This window comes from Schistocerca serialis, chromosome 1 (genome assembly GCF_023864345.2).
Source record: "Schistocerca serialis cubense isolate TAMUIC-IGC-003099 chromosome 1, iqSchSeri2.2, whole genome shotgun sequence".
Lineage (NCBI taxonomy): Eukaryota > Metazoa > Arthropoda > Insecta > Orthoptera > Acrididae > Schistocerca > Schistocerca serialis.
In genome coordinates, this window is record NC_064638.1 from 263,402,114 (window position 1) to 263,423,865 (window position 21,752).

At 39.7% G+C, this 21,752-nt stretch overlaps 1 protein-coding gene across 1 annotated transcript in view; it reads left to right on the forward strand.

The window, feature by feature from the left end:
• Positions 1–959: 959 nt before the first annotated feature.
• The window catches only part of LOC126467493 (exocyst complex component 5), a 112,920-nt gene continuing 92,127 nt past the window's right edge, over positions 960–21,752 (forward strand). Inside the window, exons 1-5 of the mRNA XM_050096466.1 lie at positions 960–1,189; positions 1,346–1,470; positions 1,710–1,827; positions 10,350–10,547; positions 10,863–10,927. Coding sequence (XP_049952423.1) covers positions 1,157–1,189; positions 1,346–1,470; positions 1,710–1,827; positions 10,350–10,547; positions 10,863–10,927 — 539 coding nt within the window. The 5' untranslated portion in view covers positions 960–1,156. The remainder of the gene's footprint in view (positions 1,190–1,345; positions 1,471–1,709; positions 1,828–10,349; positions 10,548–10,862; positions 10,928–21,752) is intronic.

Sequence of the window (21,752 nt, forward strand, 5' to 3'; positions counted from 1 at the left end):
ACTTCAAATAGCACTGATGTATCATGATACTGAGTGAACCTAGGCCCTTCCCATGGTGGTTCTGGCCTTTAGAAACATGTATAAAATGGACTTAGATGCTTCATTGGCTTAGCTAGTGTATGGCAAGACGTTGCATCTACGAGGAGAATTTGTGAACTGAAACACACTGCAACCACCGTATCAAGATCAGACCAACTTTGTCTGTCGACTCAGAGACTATGTAACATGGATCCGACCCCAGCAGTCTTCCAGGCACAGAACAGCCTCTACCTCTGTGCATCAGGAACTCAATGATACCTGATCCCAAGTCGTGCTATGCACGAAGGTCACTAAACCATCTGTACAGCCTCCGTACACAGGCCCACATCGCATACTCGCAAGAGGAGGAAAACTCTTGACATGTTGAATGGTTCAAATGGCTCTAAGCGCTATGGGACTTAAAATCTGAGGTCATCAAGCCCATAGACTTAGAACTACTTAAACCTAACTAACCTAAGGACATCACACACATCCATGTCCGAGGCAGGATTCGAACCTGACATTTTGAACAACGGGAAATTGATCACGGTTGCTATCGACAGTGTCAACCCGGGATAAACTCCCATGAGAAGTTCCAAGGTTCCAGCCTCTTCCAACAGCTATCCCTTCAGCAACACCATCCTTGTATTTTATTTATTTTTTCTTTGATTTACGTTTCTGTAACTTCCGTACTCAGTTATTAGTGCAAAGTTATGGGATAACTTGTATGTAGTGTTCCTTGCTGTTTAACGTTGAGTTGTGAACTTGTGTTCTCAGAAGTATTTCTTCGTAGTTTCTCCTGGACCACATCCAATGAAGTTTGTGGCACAAGGGAGTTTTTCGTGTACACAGGTTTCGCCGTATTTAGATGCACACACGATTGAATCGCCGAAAGATAGTTTACCCGGTTTCGAAGATCTTAGTACACTCCTGATATGTGTCTCTACTGTAACAGAACAGTGAAGCTCTTTGAGGGGAGTTGTTCATAACATGTGATTTTGTTTACGTTTTGAAATGTCAGTGTACTGTTGTTCGATCTACAGTATCGAGGTTAAGGAAGTCTGCAATAACTGAACGTAGTTATTTCTTATTGTTGTCTCTCGTATACAAGTCGAGGGTAAAGATAAAACTCGCCAAAATGATGTTACAATACATGAAAGAACTAGAACAGGTAATTTGTAGTTTAAATGCAAAGTAGATCTGTTTATTTTATGTCTACCACTAGTTGTTACGATTAATCAAAATTACACATAATCATGTAACTTGTTCTTACATAATGTGTTAAGTACTTCAGTGTCTCAGAGATTCTAATTACATATTTTCTAAGGAACCATTTGATCCAGAAGAATTTGTGGAACGTATGGCATGGAGGACTGTTGGAGGGAGTACAGAAGAAAGCTCAGGAAACTTTGATCCAATATTGCTTCATGAAACTTTTCTTCAGGCCATAAAGTAAGTATCAGAAAAAGCATATATTAAGTAATACCCTTGTTACATAGTTACAGTAAACAGATAATAGCTAAAATACTAACTGGTTTTGTTGTATTGATTGTCTCATTAGTGGAAGAGCTAAACTGTAATGTTATTTGGCAACATAAATAAGATACCGACATTGTTCTCTTGCTACAAGACAATAATAATAATCGCTGTTTTTATGTGGAAGAAAGGTACTGATGGAAAAAGTATGTCAGAGATTTGCAGGTACTGCAGGAACGGCAGAGGAAAAGATGTGAACGGCTCGAAATGATGTGCAGAGAAGAGGAGGCTAGCCATTGGCAGGAAATGTCACGACTTCAAATGCAGAACAAGGTAATTAATAGTGAGAGTATCAGTAATAGATTTAGGTGTTCAGCTTATTGTCTTGTTAAAAATCTTTTACATTGCAAAAGAAAAAAAAACTGAAAGGCATTGACATGTCTTTCGGTGTAATGGTCGTGAGCAACAGGCCTACATTTTGATATTATGTAGCACTTGCATTCATAACCTACCATATACTTAGAAATGCACATTGACAAATATGCTTCACAAGTGTTGGTGTTACTGGCACTAATTTCCTCTTTGCAGCTGCAGGCAGGGAATGACGTTAAAAAGTTCACTGCACTGTCCCTTGTGGATTATTTTACAATTTACCACACTTCTTCCAGCATTTTTTCTGGTGCACTAAACGTTGTCGAGACCTCAAATAAGACTGGATTTGAAAACATATCTTAAACGTCTTCACTCTTAATACATTGTTAGTTTGCTGATATTCTGCCATACGACAACTGGAACACAGTATTGTGTAGAAGGTAAGCATGGACTACGAGAAGACAAAAAAAGTATGTCAGAGATTTGCAGGTACTGCAGGAACGGCAGAGGAAAAGATGTTACAGAAGTATACTGAAAATTAAGTTGGCTGATAAGAAATAAGGGTGTTTTCTGCAGAACCAGCAAGGAAAGGAATATGTGGAAAACATTGACTAAAAGAACAGACAGGATGATTGAACAAATGTTAAGACATCAAGAAATAACTTTTATGGTACACAAGAAAGCTGTAGAGGACAAAAATGATGGTTTGGAATAGATCCAACAAATTATTGAAGAAGTTGGAGGAAAGTGGTACTCTTAGATGAAGAGACTATGAAGAATGAGGGGATATCAATGATGAATTGACGTCCAGAAAATATTCACAATATTCATATGCCTCTCACTATCTATTCTCAGTTTGTGAAGAAACCTCATGATAATCAATTTTAAACTGTGTAGTAGTTAATTTCTTAGGCTTTCTGTGCAATTTGTTGTCACCTTATAGAATCAGGTGTACTGCTGCTGGTGCATGTCTTCCCAACATGATATTTCGACATCTTAGCTCATCATATTCATCAGATATTTCCTGAGAGTGGTCGTTTTGCTGACCAGGTTCCTTATTTATGTATGGGTGGTGCCTTGCTTTCACTATGCCCTCTGCACCTGCTGTGGCTGTTCCTTGCAGTGGTATCCATGTCCAGGCAGTCCCTCTTGCATCTGCACCCATTGTGGTCATCTTCCCCAGTTGTGGCTGTCCCATGGCACTCTGTATTAGGTCTGTGCCCACCAAGTGCATTCCAAGCTCCATCGTGATGCTGTAGACTTTCCTTAAGCTGTTCACAACTGTTGTGGATTTCTCTTGGCATTCTGAATTCAGTAGGTGCCTGTGAGGTGCACTTCCTGCCACATCAGGCTGCTGTTGGAGTTGCAAATGTCTGCACACACTACAGCAATCTCTTGTGGCAGTGTCCCCCATCTGGTTTTCTGTATTATGCCGGCTCCCAAACTTTTTTCTGATATTTCTGTACTAGTTCCAAAGTCAGATTCCATGCAGTACTGAACTGGACTCTGCTTCCCAGTTGATCAGGTTCTCCTCCATCTTGATTTCAATGCAGCTCCAACAGCAGCCTGATGCTGGTGCACCTCACAGGCGCGTACTGAATTCAAAACACCAGGAGGAGGAGATGCCCGTGACAGAAAGCCGCAAGGATCGCAAACAGCATAAGGGAACACCTGCAGTGTCACTGTAGTACTAGGAACATACCTGGGGGGCACCAACCTAATATGGAATGGCTTGGGACAGTCACTGAAGACAGCTGTAATAGGGTCGGATGGAAGAGGGCACTCCTGGAGATGGATATCATCATAAGTAACAGCCACAGTGGGTGCAGATGGCGTAGTGAACACCAGGCACTGCCTGAGTACCTGGTGAGTAAACCCACCAGTCTCAGGAAACACCTGACGAAGACACCAAGTTACGATGTCAAAACATCATGTTGGGAAGACGTGGACCTCTGCCAGTACATCCTATTCTACAAGATGTATACTAGATGTTTAGGAATGACATGAATCCTGTATTCTAATATCATTTCAAATTGATTATTATTCTGTCCAGATTATAAAATATGAGAAGTCAGAAACAATGCTGTTGAAAACGTGCTGTTGGTACAGAAGAGTTTTCAGAGGCCGTTTTTGGCACACTGATTTCATGTTGATTTCAGCAGAGTGCAATTGACAATATAACTTCATTCAAAGATTAGTGTGTGACATTATGCTTTGTTAAAGATGATTTATTTTTCATTACATCATTGTTTGGGTGACACAATAAACAGCTATACGTCAAATGTACACATCAATCGCTTGTAAGAGATAGAATGAGTTCTCACAAGATATGTTGCTTCTCTGAGTGGTATTATTCAACTGAACATCTGTGCATGAGTCACTTCAATGATCCATTTATACAGCTGTTGTCTAGGCAGCACAGATGGCTTTTGCTGACTGATGTGTCAACAGAAGTGCTGACACAGTGTGATTTGAGGGGACCGCAATGCACGCTATAAACACACGAAGGATGGCGTGAGGTTTGAAACAGGATACGTAATGAATGGTATAAAGAAAAGTACGTAGCTGCTGGAATACTTAACTTTAATCCATCCTTGTTGTACATCGCTATTGACGATACAAGTGAGACTCTGTAGATTCAGGCAATAAACTACTAACTTGCTAGGTCGTAGCCATTGACTTAGCTGAAGGCTATGCTAACTATCTGCTCTGCAAATGAGCGAGGCTTCGTCAGTGTGCATCGCTAGCTACGTCGTCCGTAAAACTGGGGCGAGTGCTATCCCGTATCTCGAGACCTGCCTTGTGGTGGCGCTCGGTCTGCGAGCACACAGTGGCGACATGCAGGTCCGACATGTACTAATGGACCGCAGCCGATTTAAAACTACCACCTAGCAAGTGTGGTGTCTGGCGGTGACACCACACTGACTATTTGGTAACCGTGATAGCGTTACGGAGATGTTTAATAAACTCAAGTGGCAGACTCTGCAAGAGAGGCGCTCTGCATCGCGGTGTAGATTGCTCGCCAGGTTTTGAGAGGGTGCGTTTCTGGATGAGGTATCGAATATATTGCTTCCCCCTACTTATACCTCCCGAGGAGATCACGAATGTAAAATTAGAGAGATTAGAGCGCGCACGGAGGCTTTCAGACAGTCGTTCTTCCCGCGAACCATACGCGACTGGAACAGGAAAGGGAGGTAATGACAGTGGCACGTAAAGTGCCCTCCGCCACACACCATTAGGTGGCTTGTGGAGTATAAATGTAGATGTAGATGTAGATATTTCATGCCTTAAATCCACAATGATCACAAGAGCAACTTATAATAATATTTGTGGGAATATATTTTCTTATTTTATCTGTTACTTTCGTACTTATAAAAATTGAATAACATACTTGTATACAGCAAAAAGTCACTGTTTATTTCATTCAGTCATCCACATTATGTTTGCCATGGTGTTTTACTGTATGATGTGTTCTGGGGAAATAGATACAGATAATACTATATGACATCACTGATCTTCTCTTTGTCTCTGTCCCACACCACATCTCAAACTATTCAGTCCCCTAGCAAATGACAATGTTGTGGTATGCTTAACATGAGGACACTGCTGACTTTAACCCAAAAATTATGTGCACTCAATAAATCAAAGCTGTTGCTTGTCAATGTAATATTGAGTATGCTTTATGCCACTCGTAATGAACATTACAATGCCTAAATAGAGTCACTACACTCGAATGAAAATAAAAATTAATGCAAAATGCCCTACACACTCCTCATTGTGTACTCTCTGGACAGGTACAGCTGAATAACTATTGGCTGGTTGTCAATGAGACCTTCCTTTTGCTTCTCCTATCTTCAGTGAGGTTACTTGGGCTCATATTTCATGAGAGGCTTAGTGGTTTGCCAGAATTGATAAAATGAGTGAGAGCCTGAGGAAAGATGTTAAGAAGGGGGAGGGGGGCAGGTCACTCAGTCCCCTTCTTCTTAGGGGCCCACATGGTGTGAAGCAGAAGATGCAATGATCTTTATTTCTTCACAGGACGGGGTGGTCTCTCTCAGCTTGGAATCTGTGTGACCCCCCCCCCCCCCCCCCCAACTAAACCATAACAATTACCTCGCCAAAATTTTCTGTCTATTACATTCCACAAAAATAAAGTCTTTGCAGTAGCATATCCTCAAATTCCTCTGTAGAGGGATGAGGACTGTGAAAAGTCCTGATTATTACAATTTTGTGGGGTTGACAGAAGCGTCCAATCCCATGCGTCGGCTTTGACCCGTGACATAAGGGTGTTGTCGTGTGTGACGTCATGACAGCGCCGAGTTTGATTTGTGAGTGTGGCTTGTTTGTAGATGTCATCATGTTGTGGTTTGTTGTGCTCTCTGGTGGTATGTTCAGGGTTTTCGTTTGTGTGGTGTAATGGGCTCAGTTTGCTTTCGCTCGTTATCCAGAATTGTTCGAGTGTCGGCTGTGTTTGTAGTGGAATTCGTTTCAGTGAGTTAACAATTTTGTGTGAAGGTTAATTTAGTGTTGTTCACTGATGTCGTGTGGTAATTTTAGTAAAATTAATCGGTTGTTGTTTTTGTTCAGGAATGGATATGACGGATAAAATTAACAGTGCGCAGGTCAAGGGAAGTGCTCGATCTCAGTGTGTGGTTGTGTATGTTGGTATTGGTGTCGGGAGATGTTTTTGAGCTATATAGGCCAAGGGAAGTGTTTGATCCTAATTTATGGGATCGGGAGCTGCTGTAGAGCTATATGGGTCAAGGGAAGTGTCCGATTCCAGATGATATTGTGTTTAGTGGTATTTGGGGAGTTTTGTGATGTCGGTTTTTTTTTGTCGTTTTGTGTGGTTTTGTATGGGTCTGGGTGTCTAAATTTGTTTATATTTAGTTTACCCCCACCCAAAAACACCCCATTTCCCGCTCTTGTCCTGTTAGTGTCATTATGCTTTTTGTGGAAAGTGTGTGTGTGTTTGTTTTTCGATGTATTTTCGTCCTCATAATGTGTACGTAACGAATTTATATGCACCATATTGGAATCGTGGTTTATGGTCGTTTCCGCCATATTTGTGACATCATGGGTCAAAGCAGACGGGCGGGATCGGACGCTTCTGTATTTCCATTTTGTGGGTCCTCTGTTCATTCCTCTGTTGGTTTGTCCCTATTATGATGTATTGCTCCGTAAATCTGTCTTATGAAAACACTCAGAAATTTGGTATTTTAAGCTAGAATTAGATGGTCTGTAAATGTTTTCAGAATCAGCCAAGCATTTATTGATTCGTAATGTTGAAACTACTTAGCCGTGACTTCCCTTCCAGCAATAGTTTTTAGTTGCGTGATTGGAATACTGATTTCAATCAGTCCAGCAAAACAAATAGTTTACACATTACAGAAGTGTGGTCAAGTAGATTAAATTCAAGTTGCCAATATTCCAACTGGCTACCTCCCAGCTTATGCTGATAAAAAAGCCTTAGAGTTCATAGTCCAGCTGTCATACATCACAGTTTGCCTTTATGTTTAGTATTTCAATCAGAAGCAAACTGACTGAACAAACCAATGTAGTTAGTGTGAACATTTTGAATTCAGAATACACTTCTGAAATTGGCAAATTTTATATAATTTCGTGTTTTAGTTACTTAGTATGTATTATTTTTTTCTGTCGTATTTGCATGTTATCCCATTGTGGTGAATATTTTTTGTATAAAAAATGAATAAATTTATATGTATTGTATTCCCATCACTAGCAGTTATGGATCTTAGAGCATAACATCATCTCTAGAGGGAGGGGGATAAAGATATAATTTCTAGTAGTTGTTTACTGCAGGCAATGAACATAACATTACATTATCCTTAAGTAGTGAAGCAAAGTGTGCATAAATTTATGCTAATTAAAATATAATTTTTTGCTATCTCTCCAGAATAACTGAACAAGGTGGAATCATGTTGTACATCAGACTCTCTTTCCGGATAATTCAGGTGCAAATCCATCTTTGAAGTCCAGATTTAGGGTTTCCATGGTTTCCCTAAATCAATCAAGGCAGTTGTCAAATGTAGCCCATTTCCTTCCATATTCTTGTCCAATCTGATATTGTTTCCTATTCCTAATGATTTCTTGTTTTTCGGACTACAATACACCAATTTCTAACTAAAGTGTGATTTTATTCATGCAATCACTTTGATATAATTGTGAATCATTCTCAAGGATTTGCAGTGTGCTGTGGAAGCACAGCCTTGTAATAAATGTGTATTTTTACCCATAACACAAGCCACCTTATGGATGGTACTTCTTGTACTAGTATCTTTCCCCATCCCCTGTTCCATTCTGAATGATGAATGATTGGGAGGGATGAGTTTTGGTAGACCTCCATATCAGCTCTAATTTATCTGATTTTCTTGTTGTGGTCATTTTGTGAGACATATGTTGGAGTGTGTAATGTGTTACTTGACTCTTTCCCAAACACAGTCTCAAAGAGTATAAATTATAAACCTCTCCTTGGTGGACAACAGCTGTCTTGGTGAGCATTTCCATGATGCTCTCGCACCAATAAAATGATCCTTTGATGAAACACACCCTTATTCATTGGATATTTCATGTTTCTTCTGTTAATCCAACTAGAAATGACAGACTGATGGTTAATACTCAATAATCAGTCATACAAGTGTTTTGTAAACCATTTCTTTTGTGGACGGAGCATCTGCTGTTCCTACTATTTGTTTTATCCGGTCATTACACTTTAAGTTGCTGTGGATGATTGTGCTGAGGGATTTTACAGTAGTCTCTCTTTCCAGCAGATTTGTCACCAATAGTTTAATTGAACATAGTGAATTTCTTTGGCCATTTATGTGCAATGTGTTTTATTTATTTATATTCAACTGCCAGACCCTGAATCAACCATCACACTTTTGCAGGTCTTTCTGCAATTCAGTACATTCTTCTGGTATTGCTACCTTCTTATAGACAACTACATCATCTGCGAATAACCTTTATGAGCTTCTGATATTATCTATTTGATCATTTATATAGACTGCAAACATTAACACTTCCTTGGGGTACTCCTAAAATTACCTCTACATATATCAATTTTGTTTCATTAAGAGCAATATATTGAGCTCTGTCTGCAAGGAAGTCCTGAATCCAATCACGAATCTGATCCATTGTTTAGTAACCTCATACTGTGTTCACTAAATGCCCTTGTGGATCTGTATTAAACACCTACTGTAAGTCATGGGACACAGCACAAAACTGGGTACTGTTGTCTGTGACATTCTGCATCACATGGGCAAACAGAGCAAGCTGAGTTTTGCAAGATTTCTGTTTGCAAAATCTATGTTGTTTTTATAGATGAGATTTTCTTTCTCAAAAAGCAACATGAAATATGAGTATAAAACATGTTCGATAATTCTGTAACAGATGACATCAGTAATATAGACCTATAATTATGTGCATTTGTCTTAAACCATTTCTTGAAAATGGGTATGACCTGCAACATTCATCATTTAGGATGGAGAAAAAAACTTATTTGGGAATGGCTTGATACTGAATTAAACCAGGTCATGTGAATAAACTTATACCTTTATTGGCAACTGGAGCATTTATTCCAAGTAATATGTAGTCAAAAATCGTGGGAAAATTATTATATGGCTTGTCGGAAAGAACAGACACCACACATTCATATAATTTGATATGCCTAGCTGGGTAGTGAATCCACCTTCTTCAATGCAGGTGCACAAATATGTCTGACCTCCTGTGGAATCTTGGAAGAGCGAATATGGAGGAAATGTACAGGGGCTGCAGATATGTGGTGCTCAATGGGTGTGTGGATCGGCCATGAGGTGAGCCGAGATAGTCCATGCAGTTGTGATAACAGTGTGTCCCAGGTGGTGCAGTGGTTACCGCACCTTCCTAGTCAGCAAGAGATCCCGGTTCGGTACACATTTTCACTCTTTGCTGCTGATTCTGTGTAATTTCCCAATGCAGCTGACAACAGTGGTCCCTCTCCACTTTCCTTTCTTTTCTTCCCCTCTCCACCTTCCATTTACATAAAATTATAACACTGTGAGTGGAAACTGGCAACTCGATCATATTTTCATGAGCAAGACAGTATCTAATGATTTTCTCGTCGACAGGACATAGAGACCTAACATTTCTTATTGAATGTAAATGTAAATCACAAACATTTATCATTCCCAGTCATAAAATGACTGTTCCTTACCTAATTTTTTATCCAGGTCATCTGTTAGCTTTTAATTTTATTGTAGGGTAATAGCACTTATTTGTTGTCAACCAATGCAATAAATGGTAAGTGTATAGATAGTCTTTAGATATTGTTCCGGTATTGTTTTTGCTTGGTATTTATGTGTCTAAGAATGCGGAATGCGGTTACCAATTTTTCTTTGTACTATTAGAACATTTGCTGATTATAATGCATTTTTAGAGAGATTTCCAAGCAAATGTAAGTCTAAATTCAAATGTTTGGGTTGCAGGCATCAATTTCATTATTTCAAGAACTTGATGAACGCATCAATTTTGTAGCAGCAAAAGTCTTACATCTGGGTGATCAACTGGAGAGTGTAAATACCCCAAGAGCACGAGCTGTTGAGGCACAGAAACTCATGAATTATTTTGCCGAATTTCTGAGTCCTGGTCCTCTGCTGTCAGATTTCTTTTCTGATAAGGATAATGTAAGTCTGGTAACGCATACCTTTTATGATTTGCATTACATTTTGTTTGAATGTTTGGTAGTTTAAGCGACTCCTACTTTTCCAGTTTCATTAGAGTAGAGGACCTCTAAGATTGTATACCAATATTTTGCATTCAAATAGCTTGAATGATAATGCACATACAGTAATTTCTTGTGGATTATGAATTACTGTGTGTGTGTGTGTGTGTGTGTGTGTGTGTGTGTGTGTGTGTGTGTGTGTGTATGGGGAGGAAGGGGGGGGGGAGGTGGAGGGAGGGAGAAGGAGAGTTATGATGTAATTTTTGTTCTGTTTTAGATTGATGAAGCAGCAGACATCATACAAAAACTTCATCTGATTGCTCAGGAGCTACCATCTGGAAAGTAGGTTGAAGGCTTTATCTGTTGCAGTGTTTCTAAACTCTTACTCATACAACTGTAAATAAATTAATTTAGTTTTTTCATTACTGTAGAACTACAGGATGCGGCAGAACCAACGAAGCAGTTTCTATCGATTACCACTGGGGCTGTGGTGGGAATAGGCAATTGTACGTGGTCTGCCTTTGTTCAGTCGTTGACCCTATTTCAGTAGCCAACATGGTCTGGACCGGTGCAAATTGTGGTTTTGCTGTTCGTGCTTATTATGAAAACAACAGATCTGTGATTCCACGCAACAATGCCGTTCCTAATGCAGACACAATTCGGTTCTGGGTTCTGCAGTTGGAGGAAACTGGTAGCACACTAAGAATAGATACACACGGCTGAAAATGTGCAGCAGGGTAGAACAGCAGTTCAACAATTGCCGCAACGTTCTGCTTGACGACATGCTGTTGCATTGGGGATTTCAGACCACAGTTTGAGCAGGATTCTGCAATGTGATTTGAAGTTCCATACTTTCAAAATAATGATTGGTCAAGAACTACGCCCAGCAGACTATGCCAACTGACAAAATCTGTGTGAGTAAATGCTTGCTCTGATCCCTCCGAATGCAACTTTCTTCAGTAATGAACAGGCACATTTTCATCTTAGTGGGTGAGAGAATAAGCAAAACTTTCGCTACTGGGCTGAAAGTAACTCCCGAATTATTCACGAAAGGTCGCAACATTCTCCTAAAGTGACAGTGTGGTGTGCCATATCACAATTTGGTGTGGTAGGCCCTTACTTTTTTGAGGAGGAGGAGTGATCGTGACAGTGAATTCCACATGTTATGTTTCAGTGTTGCAAAATTTTCTGCAACCCAGAATGGATGAGATTGTTGAAGGAGGATTGAGGGACTTGTGGTTCCAACAGGATGGAGCTACTGCTCACACAGTTCGAATTTCACTTGATGTTTTGAGAGAAATATTTCCGGGACGCCTTGTCTCTTTGAGGGGTGTTGTCGGGTGGCCTGTTTGGACACCAGATTTCAGCATTTGTGACTTTTTTTTGGGATGTCTGAAGGAAAAGGTTTTCAAAAGCTGCCCTCACAACCTACCAGAGTTAAAACAGCAGATTATTGACAAAGTGAACGCCATATCCCGCGATAAGTGCAAGAGCTGTTTGAAATTTCAGGGATTGTCTACAACAATGTATTGATGCCAACAGATGCCATCTTGAGGGCATTATTTTCAAAACTAAATGAAAGTAAAATGGTGCATTGTACTAATTTAGAAAATAAAAACATTTTTCTCTATACATCCAGATTTACATTTTATTGCTGTGTAAAACTGCTTAGTCGGTTCTGCTGCACACTGTAGTTGTATTGGGAGAATGATACCAGAAAATGGTCAGAATTGTAATTTGAGTTTAACAATGAAGTAATATCCTAATTCACATAAAAAAGGCTCCATGTCAGAGAGATTTCGTGGATGATATATCTGTGATAAATATTATGATCAAATTTAGGATGGCTCTTGCACCTATTTTTACTTGTGTAGATGGTGCACAGTGCTGTTATACTTATCTTGGGTATGTACAAGCTTTGTTTTTCAATTGAAACTGATTTTCATGATCTTCAAATGTTGTGATTTACCATTTATCTTTCTCTCTTTGCTCTTTCTTCTAAATTGCAAAAACCTACTAAATTTTTTTAATATATTTTGAAAGTATTTTAAGCAGTCAGTCTGCCAGTTGTTTGTAATTCTAGTAATACACTTTTATGGTATTATTGTTATAATATGTGAAAGACTGAAACTGCAGACTGGTTCCTGTATTTTTATCCTTTTGTATTTCAATTTTTGCTACTCATTGCATCTATCAGTGAACTGTTTATGCATTCTTCATCACTTTAAGACTGTGCATAGTTGACAGGGACCGGAACATTATTTCCATTTCTACCTTTGTCTCAGTCTGATAAATTGTAATGAATATTTCAGTATCACATATGAGCTGTAACATTAAAGTCAGGTTAAGACCAAAAGGAGAGGCCTCATGATAAATGCAGTACACATTGATCAAAACTGAATGCAACAAAAATATATGCAAGTAATCAGTTAGAGTGAAACAGTGTAAGGCCATCCATGCTCTCATGTCCAATATAAAAGTAAGAGAGAGTGAAGTTTAACAATGGAGGGAAAGACAGCATAATTAAAAGACACTCACATATACCTTTTGGCAACAGCCTTCATCAGTAAAAGAAACACAAACACATGCCCAAGATGCTGGTGTTGGCAGTCATGTGTGTGAGGTGTGACTGACGAAGACTGTGGCTGAAAGTTATATGTGAGTGTCCTTTAAGTGTGCCTGTCTGCAAATTGCTGTGTCTTCTTTACAATAAGTAGCAATGTGTCTTTTCCTACATTGTTGATATTCCTGCCTGGAGTTTCCATTGTTTGAGAGAATAAAGTTTTGCATTCTGGCCCTAGACAGGACAGTTGGGCCTGAGCGACTGCCATGAGATCCTCTACCAGTGGCATCATAGGATGCTGTATGGAGGGGCATCTGGTCGGCACGCCACTGTCCTGGTCGTTGTTGGGTTTCTTGACATTGGGACCACTGCTAATCAGTTGAGTAACTCCTCTGTTGGCCTCAAGAGACTGAGTGTAATCTGTACTAGGCCTCCCATCAAGGAAAAATCCCTGACAGCACTGGGAATCAAACCCAGCCCCGCTGACCACTCAGCTGTGGATGAAGATCAAATATAGGATTACAAAAAAAAGTGAATTACGGAAAGAGAAACAAAACTGGTAATAGTAGCTGCTGATGCACTCTTGTGCTGAATATGTGTAATATATCATTAGATGATAAAAATTTTGATGGATATAAAGGCTAGTAAGGATCTTTATATTTTATTGTAGCTGCAATACCTGTGTGCATTTTCATTACATTTCATTGTAATCAGTGTAGTCTTTATTTCTTTATTGTCCTCTCTGCCACCCTTATTATATTGAGTGAGCTGATGCTGTGATATGACACTGTTCCCACATTTGGTAGGATGATGATTCAAATCTTCATCTTGCTATCCAAATGTAGGGGTCCGGGGTGCCACTAAATCAGTCATTGCTGATGCTAGAATGGATTCTTTGAAAAGTACATAGCCAAACTCATTCCCCATTCTTCCTCAGCTCATGTTTTTGAACCCTGACTATTGCCCTCATTGTTGATGGGCTGTTCCATGCTAATCTTCCTTCCTTCCTTCCCAACCTGATTATATTTTTACCGCTCATAACTTAAAGATTTATTACTGCATTTGGAAAGTTCATTAACATTTTATCAAGAAGGAATGATGGTCGTAAATAGAATAAGAGTTCACTAATAGTGGACAGATCCAATAAGAGGCAAATGTGACATGCAGAGGTATGAACAGATACCAGAACGAGATATCAACATATGAATATAAAGCACATTTTAGTATTGGTACTGGAATTCCTTTCTGGAATATAAATAATTGGAGTAAAGGAACAACCCACAGTATTGGTTGAGGCATTCCTTCAGAGTTAACAGAGAACATGCATACACACTCCTGCATGGCTGCATTGTCTTGGCTGACTAAATTGTGCCCACACTACAGGTTCACTGGTTTGAGAGGTTGTGCTGTGTGGAGTTGGTGAGGAGAGAATGGAGGAGAGGTTGGTGACAAGGCTGGCTAACAGCTGGTAGGGAAATGTTACAAGCACGTGGGGGTAGGAATATTACATCACTCTGTCTCTTTTTGACTTTTACTATGTACATTCATATCCACTACTGGTAATCCTGTGATAGACGTTGGCTGTCATCAGACAGGACGAAACAGTGCATACAGAGAGAGCTTATAAAGTTGCCAGAACAAAATTAAAACTATATGGTCAGTTGTGAGAGGTATTGGAATGAAAGTTGGTGCTCAGCATATTACACCTCTTGTGTGAATATGGAACTGCTAGTTGTTCACTGTAGGTGTGTAAAATGTTAAAGAATCATTTTTTGTCAGAAGTTGGCCATAAATCAAAATTTTATAGGCATAGGTAAATATGCAGAACTCTTGAAACCTAATATTCAGATAACTCCATCACATCCAGCTGCAGGAAACAAGCAAAGATGAATCTGAATCAATTATTACATTATTGAAGAGTTAAGACTTCCATCGGCACGATGAGATTCCAAGTAGGATAATGAACATCAGTGCTCTATATGTTAGTTCTATACACTCAGTCATCAGTGCAGTTTGTCTTTCGGGTGTGGTCAGTTTCCTGACAGATTATCATTAGTGAAACCATTTTAAAGTGAGGGAGATCATCTAGACCATTACTGGCAAATTCCTTTGCTGACAGTGTTTTAAAAAGTTTTTGAGGAAGCAGTGGCACATCTCAGTACACACAATTTGCTACCAGATTTGCAGTTTGGTTTAAGGAAAGGAGTATCCACAGAAAATGCAATTTGTTCTGTAACAATAGGTTTGATGGGATTAGGAACTATGGAAAAAGTTGCACAATGGTTCACTATATATCTAGAAAGTAAGGAACAGAAGACAGACTTCCATTGACAACAAACAGGGAAGGTGTTTAAATGTGGATGGGGTCATGTAAAGTGGTGATGCTACCTGGTTCTGTTCTGTGTTTCTTGATTTTCTTGACATACATCAATGATCTGGCACTAACAGTCTGTGTCATGCAGTAAGGTGGCTCCACGTATAGAGGGGGTGTGATAGGGCAGGTTGGAGTGGATGAGGTTTCGATAATCCAAATAAAGTACACATTGCTAGATCGTGCCGTTGTGGACAACTATAAAGTTCATTTGCCAATGGTATATCGTACTGTAACCAATTTCGATCAGTCATCCGTATTAGAGAAATCTTTCTTCATTTGTTGATGACACTGCCAGCTGCTCCATAGCTTTAGTCCACGTCATGTCGGAATTCAAGAACAGAGCGTTGTGAAGATATCATGTACAATTTTCTCAAGATGATGATTGTCTAACAACAAGGCATCAAAAACAGTTACAATATTTGTCATTTTGAAACTGTTTGCATTGTATTGTTAGTAAAAATATAATACACAATTGCCTATTGATAAGAACCTGTATTGGAATTCATATGGTCCAGATCTTAAGAGACCAAGCTCTGTATCTTGTCCGTTACAGATAATAGCTGACTTTGTAGATGAAAATGTCAAAAAAACTGACTTACATTTTCTACTTTCATTCACTAATATGTTACAGCATCATATTCTTTGATAACCCTCCCAAGAAAAGAAGGTGTTTGTCACATGAAAGCATATAATAAGGATAATACGCGACATCCACTATAGAGCCGCTTGAAGGCAAATCATTAAACAGTTTGGTGTAATGAGAACAGCCTCACAGCACTTTTACTACTGTATGAATTCTGTTTTCAATAATTAATTGAGATGGTTCATGGTATGGGTTCCTGTTGTCATGTCCTAGTTCATGAACCACGGGCAACATATGAGTGGCCAAGTAAGTGGTCCTGACAGTCAGGATACCAGTTACTTTGGAATAAGGCTGGGCATCTCTGACATATTCTGAGTCGTGGCCACCTTTGTGCTCAGACGGTGAAGACTACCAAATCCATGGGTTAGTCCCTCAACCGTTAGGGGTAAAACCCAATGGGACCCGGGGTAAGTAAGGCTAGCAACCTGCTTCCCTGGTACTTTAAATATGATGCTGGCAACAATCAGAGCAAAATGCCTCGGACCTTTGGAGGTGACAGAGTCCCACCTCTAATTGACAAACCAGGGACTCCTAAGATACGACTCGGCAAATGCATGGCAATGAGATGGGGAGCTATTAATATCAATGGGGGCTACTCTGGGAAGAAGGTAGAGTTGGCAGAGGCTGCAAGTAAGATCGGGTTGGACGTTTTAGCTGTTAGTGACTTTCGGGTAAGGGGTGAGAAAGAAGAGGAAGTGGGAGAATACAAGGTTTACCTGTCAGGAGTCAAACCAGGAATAGCTCAATGGGGTGTAGGGCATTACATCAGGAAAGAAATGGAACCCAGCGTAGTTGCAATAAGGTACGTAAACGAACGACTGATGTGGATAGATTTGACAGTGTCTAGCAAGAAAATTAGGATTGTGTCAGTATATTCACATTGTGAAGGGACAAATCAAGATAAGATGGATAGTTTTTATGACACACTCAGTGACGTAGTTGTTAGAGTAAAGGACAAGGACAGTGTTCTGCTCATGGGTGATTTTAATTCCAGGATTGGAAATCAAACAGAAGGGTATGAAAAGGTTATGGGAAAATTTGGAGAGGATATGGAGGCCAACAGAAATGGGAAACAACTCTTGGATTTCTGTGCCAGTATGGGCTTAGTAATCACAAACTCCTTTTTTAAACATAAGAACATTCACTGGTATACTTGGGAAGGCAGGGGAACCAGATCTGTCATTGACTGTATAACAACAGATCAGGAATTCGGGAAGGCTGTGAGGGACACACGTGTATTCATGGGATTCTTTGATGACACTGATCACTATTTAATCTGCAGTGAAATTGGTATTGTGAGGCTGAAAGTGCAGCAGGTCAGGTCCATATGTAGGAGGATAAGAGTGGAGAAACTTCAGGATAAGGAAATCAGGCACAAGTACATAACAGCAATCTCAGAAAGGTACCAGTTAGTTGAATGTAGTCAATTACAGTTATTGGAAAAGAAATGGACAAGGTACAGGGACACAGTACTAGAAGTGGCTAAAGAATGTCTTGGAACAGTAGTGTGTAAAGGTAGGATGAAGCAAACAGCTTGGTGGAATGGCACAGTCAAGGCAGCCTGTAAAAGGAAAAAGATGGCGTATCAAAAATGGCTACATACTAAAGTGCGCGTCATATATCTTGGCGGCCGAGTTTAGGTTCGTTCTGCGCACCTGACGTCACAAAACACAGTCAGCCAATGAACAGAGAACGACGTTGCCAGATCTCGACAGCAGTGCAGAGCACGGACGAGTGTCTTCAGTTTTAGAAACGTTCAGTCATAAATAAAGTAATAGAACAAAAGCAATGTCTTGATAGCAGACTTTCTTTTACAGAAAGTTTGGAAAAAGCGTTCTTTATACCAATTGCTTCATATTCTATTAATTAATTAAACCAAACAAGCAATAAGATTCCTAATTCAGGCGATAGCAAGGAAAAGTGTTTGTTTCAATCTCACGAACTGCTTTTTCGCAATAAAGAACAGCGGTAATTGTTTATTTCCTATTGTACTTCGACGAAGTGTGAGTAATTCATAGTCATACCAACAGTGTTTATAAGTAGTTGCGTGAGGTGTTATAAGCCTTATGGAGTTACACTGTTCGATGAGCTGAGGTAGCGGAACGGTTAAGGTGTTGGGCTGCCAAGTGAAAGGTTAAGAGTTCAAACCTTGTGCGGGGCTTAATATTTTCTTTATTTAAAAACAATATTGGAGTGCCTTACTTCACGAATTTTATTCGTTTGAATGAAATTTCTAGTGCTTTGCCTCTTCATTAACTTTTTCGCTGCTGCAGACACGTGCTCCCCGCATTCTGCGCTGTGCGCGATTTTGTCATCACTGCACTTCTCGCCTGTGCAGACACATGGTGTTCCCAGTGCTTTGACACACTTATCATTCGATTTCACAAAAACTATTTGGCCAAAAAATTTGATTTTTACACGTCTTCTTGCCTGATACCTTCCCCCTATAAATGACTTAATTTTGTTTTGATGTGCAGCATTAAATGTAGTAAACCATTGCACTAAATTTTTAAGAGTTTGCAGAGGTAAAAGTCCATAGTGTATACTTTCCGTATGGTCGATTTTAGTTGCCACAATGTTGAGAATGAAATGTGGACAAGATACCTAAATTTCATATAATATTTACTGTATAACAATATCTCATTTAATTTAAGTACCACATGGGTGTCGTAGTAAAGGAGTTTTGCTATTTGCTATTTGGGGAGCAAAATAACTGATGATGGTCGAAGTAGAGAGGATATAAAATGTAGGCTGGCAATGGCAAGGAAAGCGTTTCTGAAGAAGAGAAATTTGTTAACATCCAGTATTGATTTAGGTGTCAGGAAGTCATTTCTGAAAGTATTCGTATGGAGTGTTGCCATGTATGGAAGTGAAACATGGACGATAAATAGTTTGGACAAGAAGAGAATAGAAGCTTTCGAAATGTGGTGCTACAGAAGAATGCTGAAGATTAGATGGGTAGATCACATAACTAATGAGGAAGTATTGAATAGGATTGGGGAGAAGAGAAGTTTGTGGCACAACTTGACCAGAAGAAGGGATCGGTTGGTAGGACATGTTCTGAGGCATCAAGGGATCACCAATTTAGTATTGGAGGGCAGCGTGGAGGGTAAAAATCGTAGGGGGAGACCAAGAGATGAATACACTAAGCAGATTCAGAAGGATGTGGGTTGCAGTAAGTACTGGGAGATGAAAAAGCTTGCACAGGATAGAGTAGCATGGAGAGCTGCATCAAACCAGTCTCAGGACTGAAGACCACAACAACAACAACATGGGTGTCGTATGTAATATTGAGAAATATTCCGTCTTTCGCGACTGTAATAAAAGTTTTATATGCACACGGCACGTTTGGCTTTATTTTAAAGCACTTCCATCGGTGAAAGGTATGGACATACATAATGGTATTCATGTTCTATTTCTTGTTTTTGTTCCACAGTCGCAGTTTTACCAATGGTATTGAAATATATACCTCTTCTGCAACTGTAATAAGCGACTTATTTAGACCAGACGCGTTTCTCTCTTTTGAAGCATCATAAGAGGACTGTATTTTGTGTCCTCGATTGCCAAGTCACCTTTCGTAGTTTTGTGCTGCGGTAGCACAATATTCAACGTTTGTGTTGGCTCATCAGTGTTTTAGCAAATAAATGCTGTTTGTGTGTGCCACACACAAAATTATATTTGACATAGCTCTGAGCACTTCACTGACAGACGGTATATTCAAGTCCTAATGTTTTTGTAAGTCCACAGTTTTGTTTAATGTATTTTGTCTACTACCTTTTGATTGATTGAAGTGCTTTAAAATAAAACCAAACGTGCCCAGTGTAAGTAAAACTTTTGTTACAGTCGCGAAAGGTGGAATATTTCTCAATATTACATACGACACTTATGTGGTACTTAAATTAAATGAAATATATAGGTATCTTGTCCACATTTCATTCTCAACATTGTGGCAACTAAAATCGACCATACAGAAAGTATACTCTATGGACTTTTACCTCTGCAAACTCTTCAAAATTTCGTGCAAAGGTTTACTATATTTAATGCTGCATAATAACTGCGTTGAACATCGAAACAAAATTAAGTCATTTATGGGGGGAAGGTATCAGTCAAGAAAATAGGTAAAAATCTAATTTTTGAGCCACATAGTTTTTGTGGACTCGAATGATAAAGAGTGTCAAAGCAGTCGGAACACAATGTGTCTGCACAGGCGAGCAGTGCAGTGACAAAATCGCCCACAGCGCAGAATGCAGAGAGCACGTCTTTGTAGCAGCGAAAGGGTTAATGTGGCCGTGGTGGCTTTATTTCATGAACTGCGCGCTCCCCCCTACATGTAAGCTTGCGAACTATGCTATACTATGGTGCTGCTTCTATTGGTGCGTGCGTCGTGTGCAACTGGCAACGCAGCAATCTCCAGCGTCTGGGTGGGCATGCGCGAGCCGCCAAGATAAAAGAATTGAACTATAGAACTCAGGTAGACAGAGAAAGTTATGTTGAAGAAAGAAACAAAGCCAAACAGATAATTGCAGCATCCAAGAAGAAATCTTGGGAAGACTTTGGAAACAGGTTGGAGTCTTTGGGTCAAGCTGCTGGAAAACCATTCTGGAGTGTAATTAGCAGTCTTCGAAAGGGAGGTAAGAAGGAAATGACAAGTATTTTTGACAGGTCAGGAAAACTGCTGGTGAGTGCTGTTGATGCCTTGGGCAGATGGAGGGAATATTTTGAAGATTTGCTCAATGTAGGTGAAAATATGATCAGTAATGTTTCAGATTTCGGTGTACAATGGGATAGGAATGATGATGGAAATAGGGTCACATTTGAGGAAGTGGAGAAAATGGTCAATATATTGCAGTGCAATAAAGCGGCTGGGGTGGATGAAATTAAGGCGGAACTCATCAAATACAGTGGAATGTCAGGTCTTAAATGGCTACACAGGATAATTGAAATGGCGTGGGAGTTGGGACAGGTTCCATCAGGTTGGATGAAAGCAGTAATCACACCAATCTTTAAACATGGAAACAGAAAAGATTGTAACAACTACAGAGGTATCTATTTAATCAGCGTTGTGGGTAAAATTGTCTCAGGTGTTGTTGAAAGGAAAGTGCGAGTATTAGTTGAGGACAAATTGGATGAAAATCAGTGTGGGTTTAGGCCTCTTAGAGGTTGTCAGGACCAGATCTTTAGCTTACGGCAAATAATGGAGAAGTGTTACGAGTGGAACAGGGAACTGTATCTATGCTTTATAGATCTAGAAAAGGCATATGACCAGGTTCCTAGGAGGAAGTTATTGTCTGTCCTACGAGATTATGGAATAGGAGGCAAACTTATGCAAGCAAGTAAAGGTCTTTACATAGATAGGCAGGCAGCAGTTAGAGTTGACGGTAAATTGAGTTCATGGTTCAGAGTAGTTTGAGGGGTAAGACAAGGCTGCAACCTGTCTCCACTGTTGTTCATATTATTTATGGATCATATGTTGAAAACAATAAACTGGCTGGGTGAGATTAAGATATGTGAACACAAAATAAGCAGTTTCGCATATGCGGATGACTTAGTTGTGATAGCATATTCGATTGAAAGTTTGCAAAGTAAT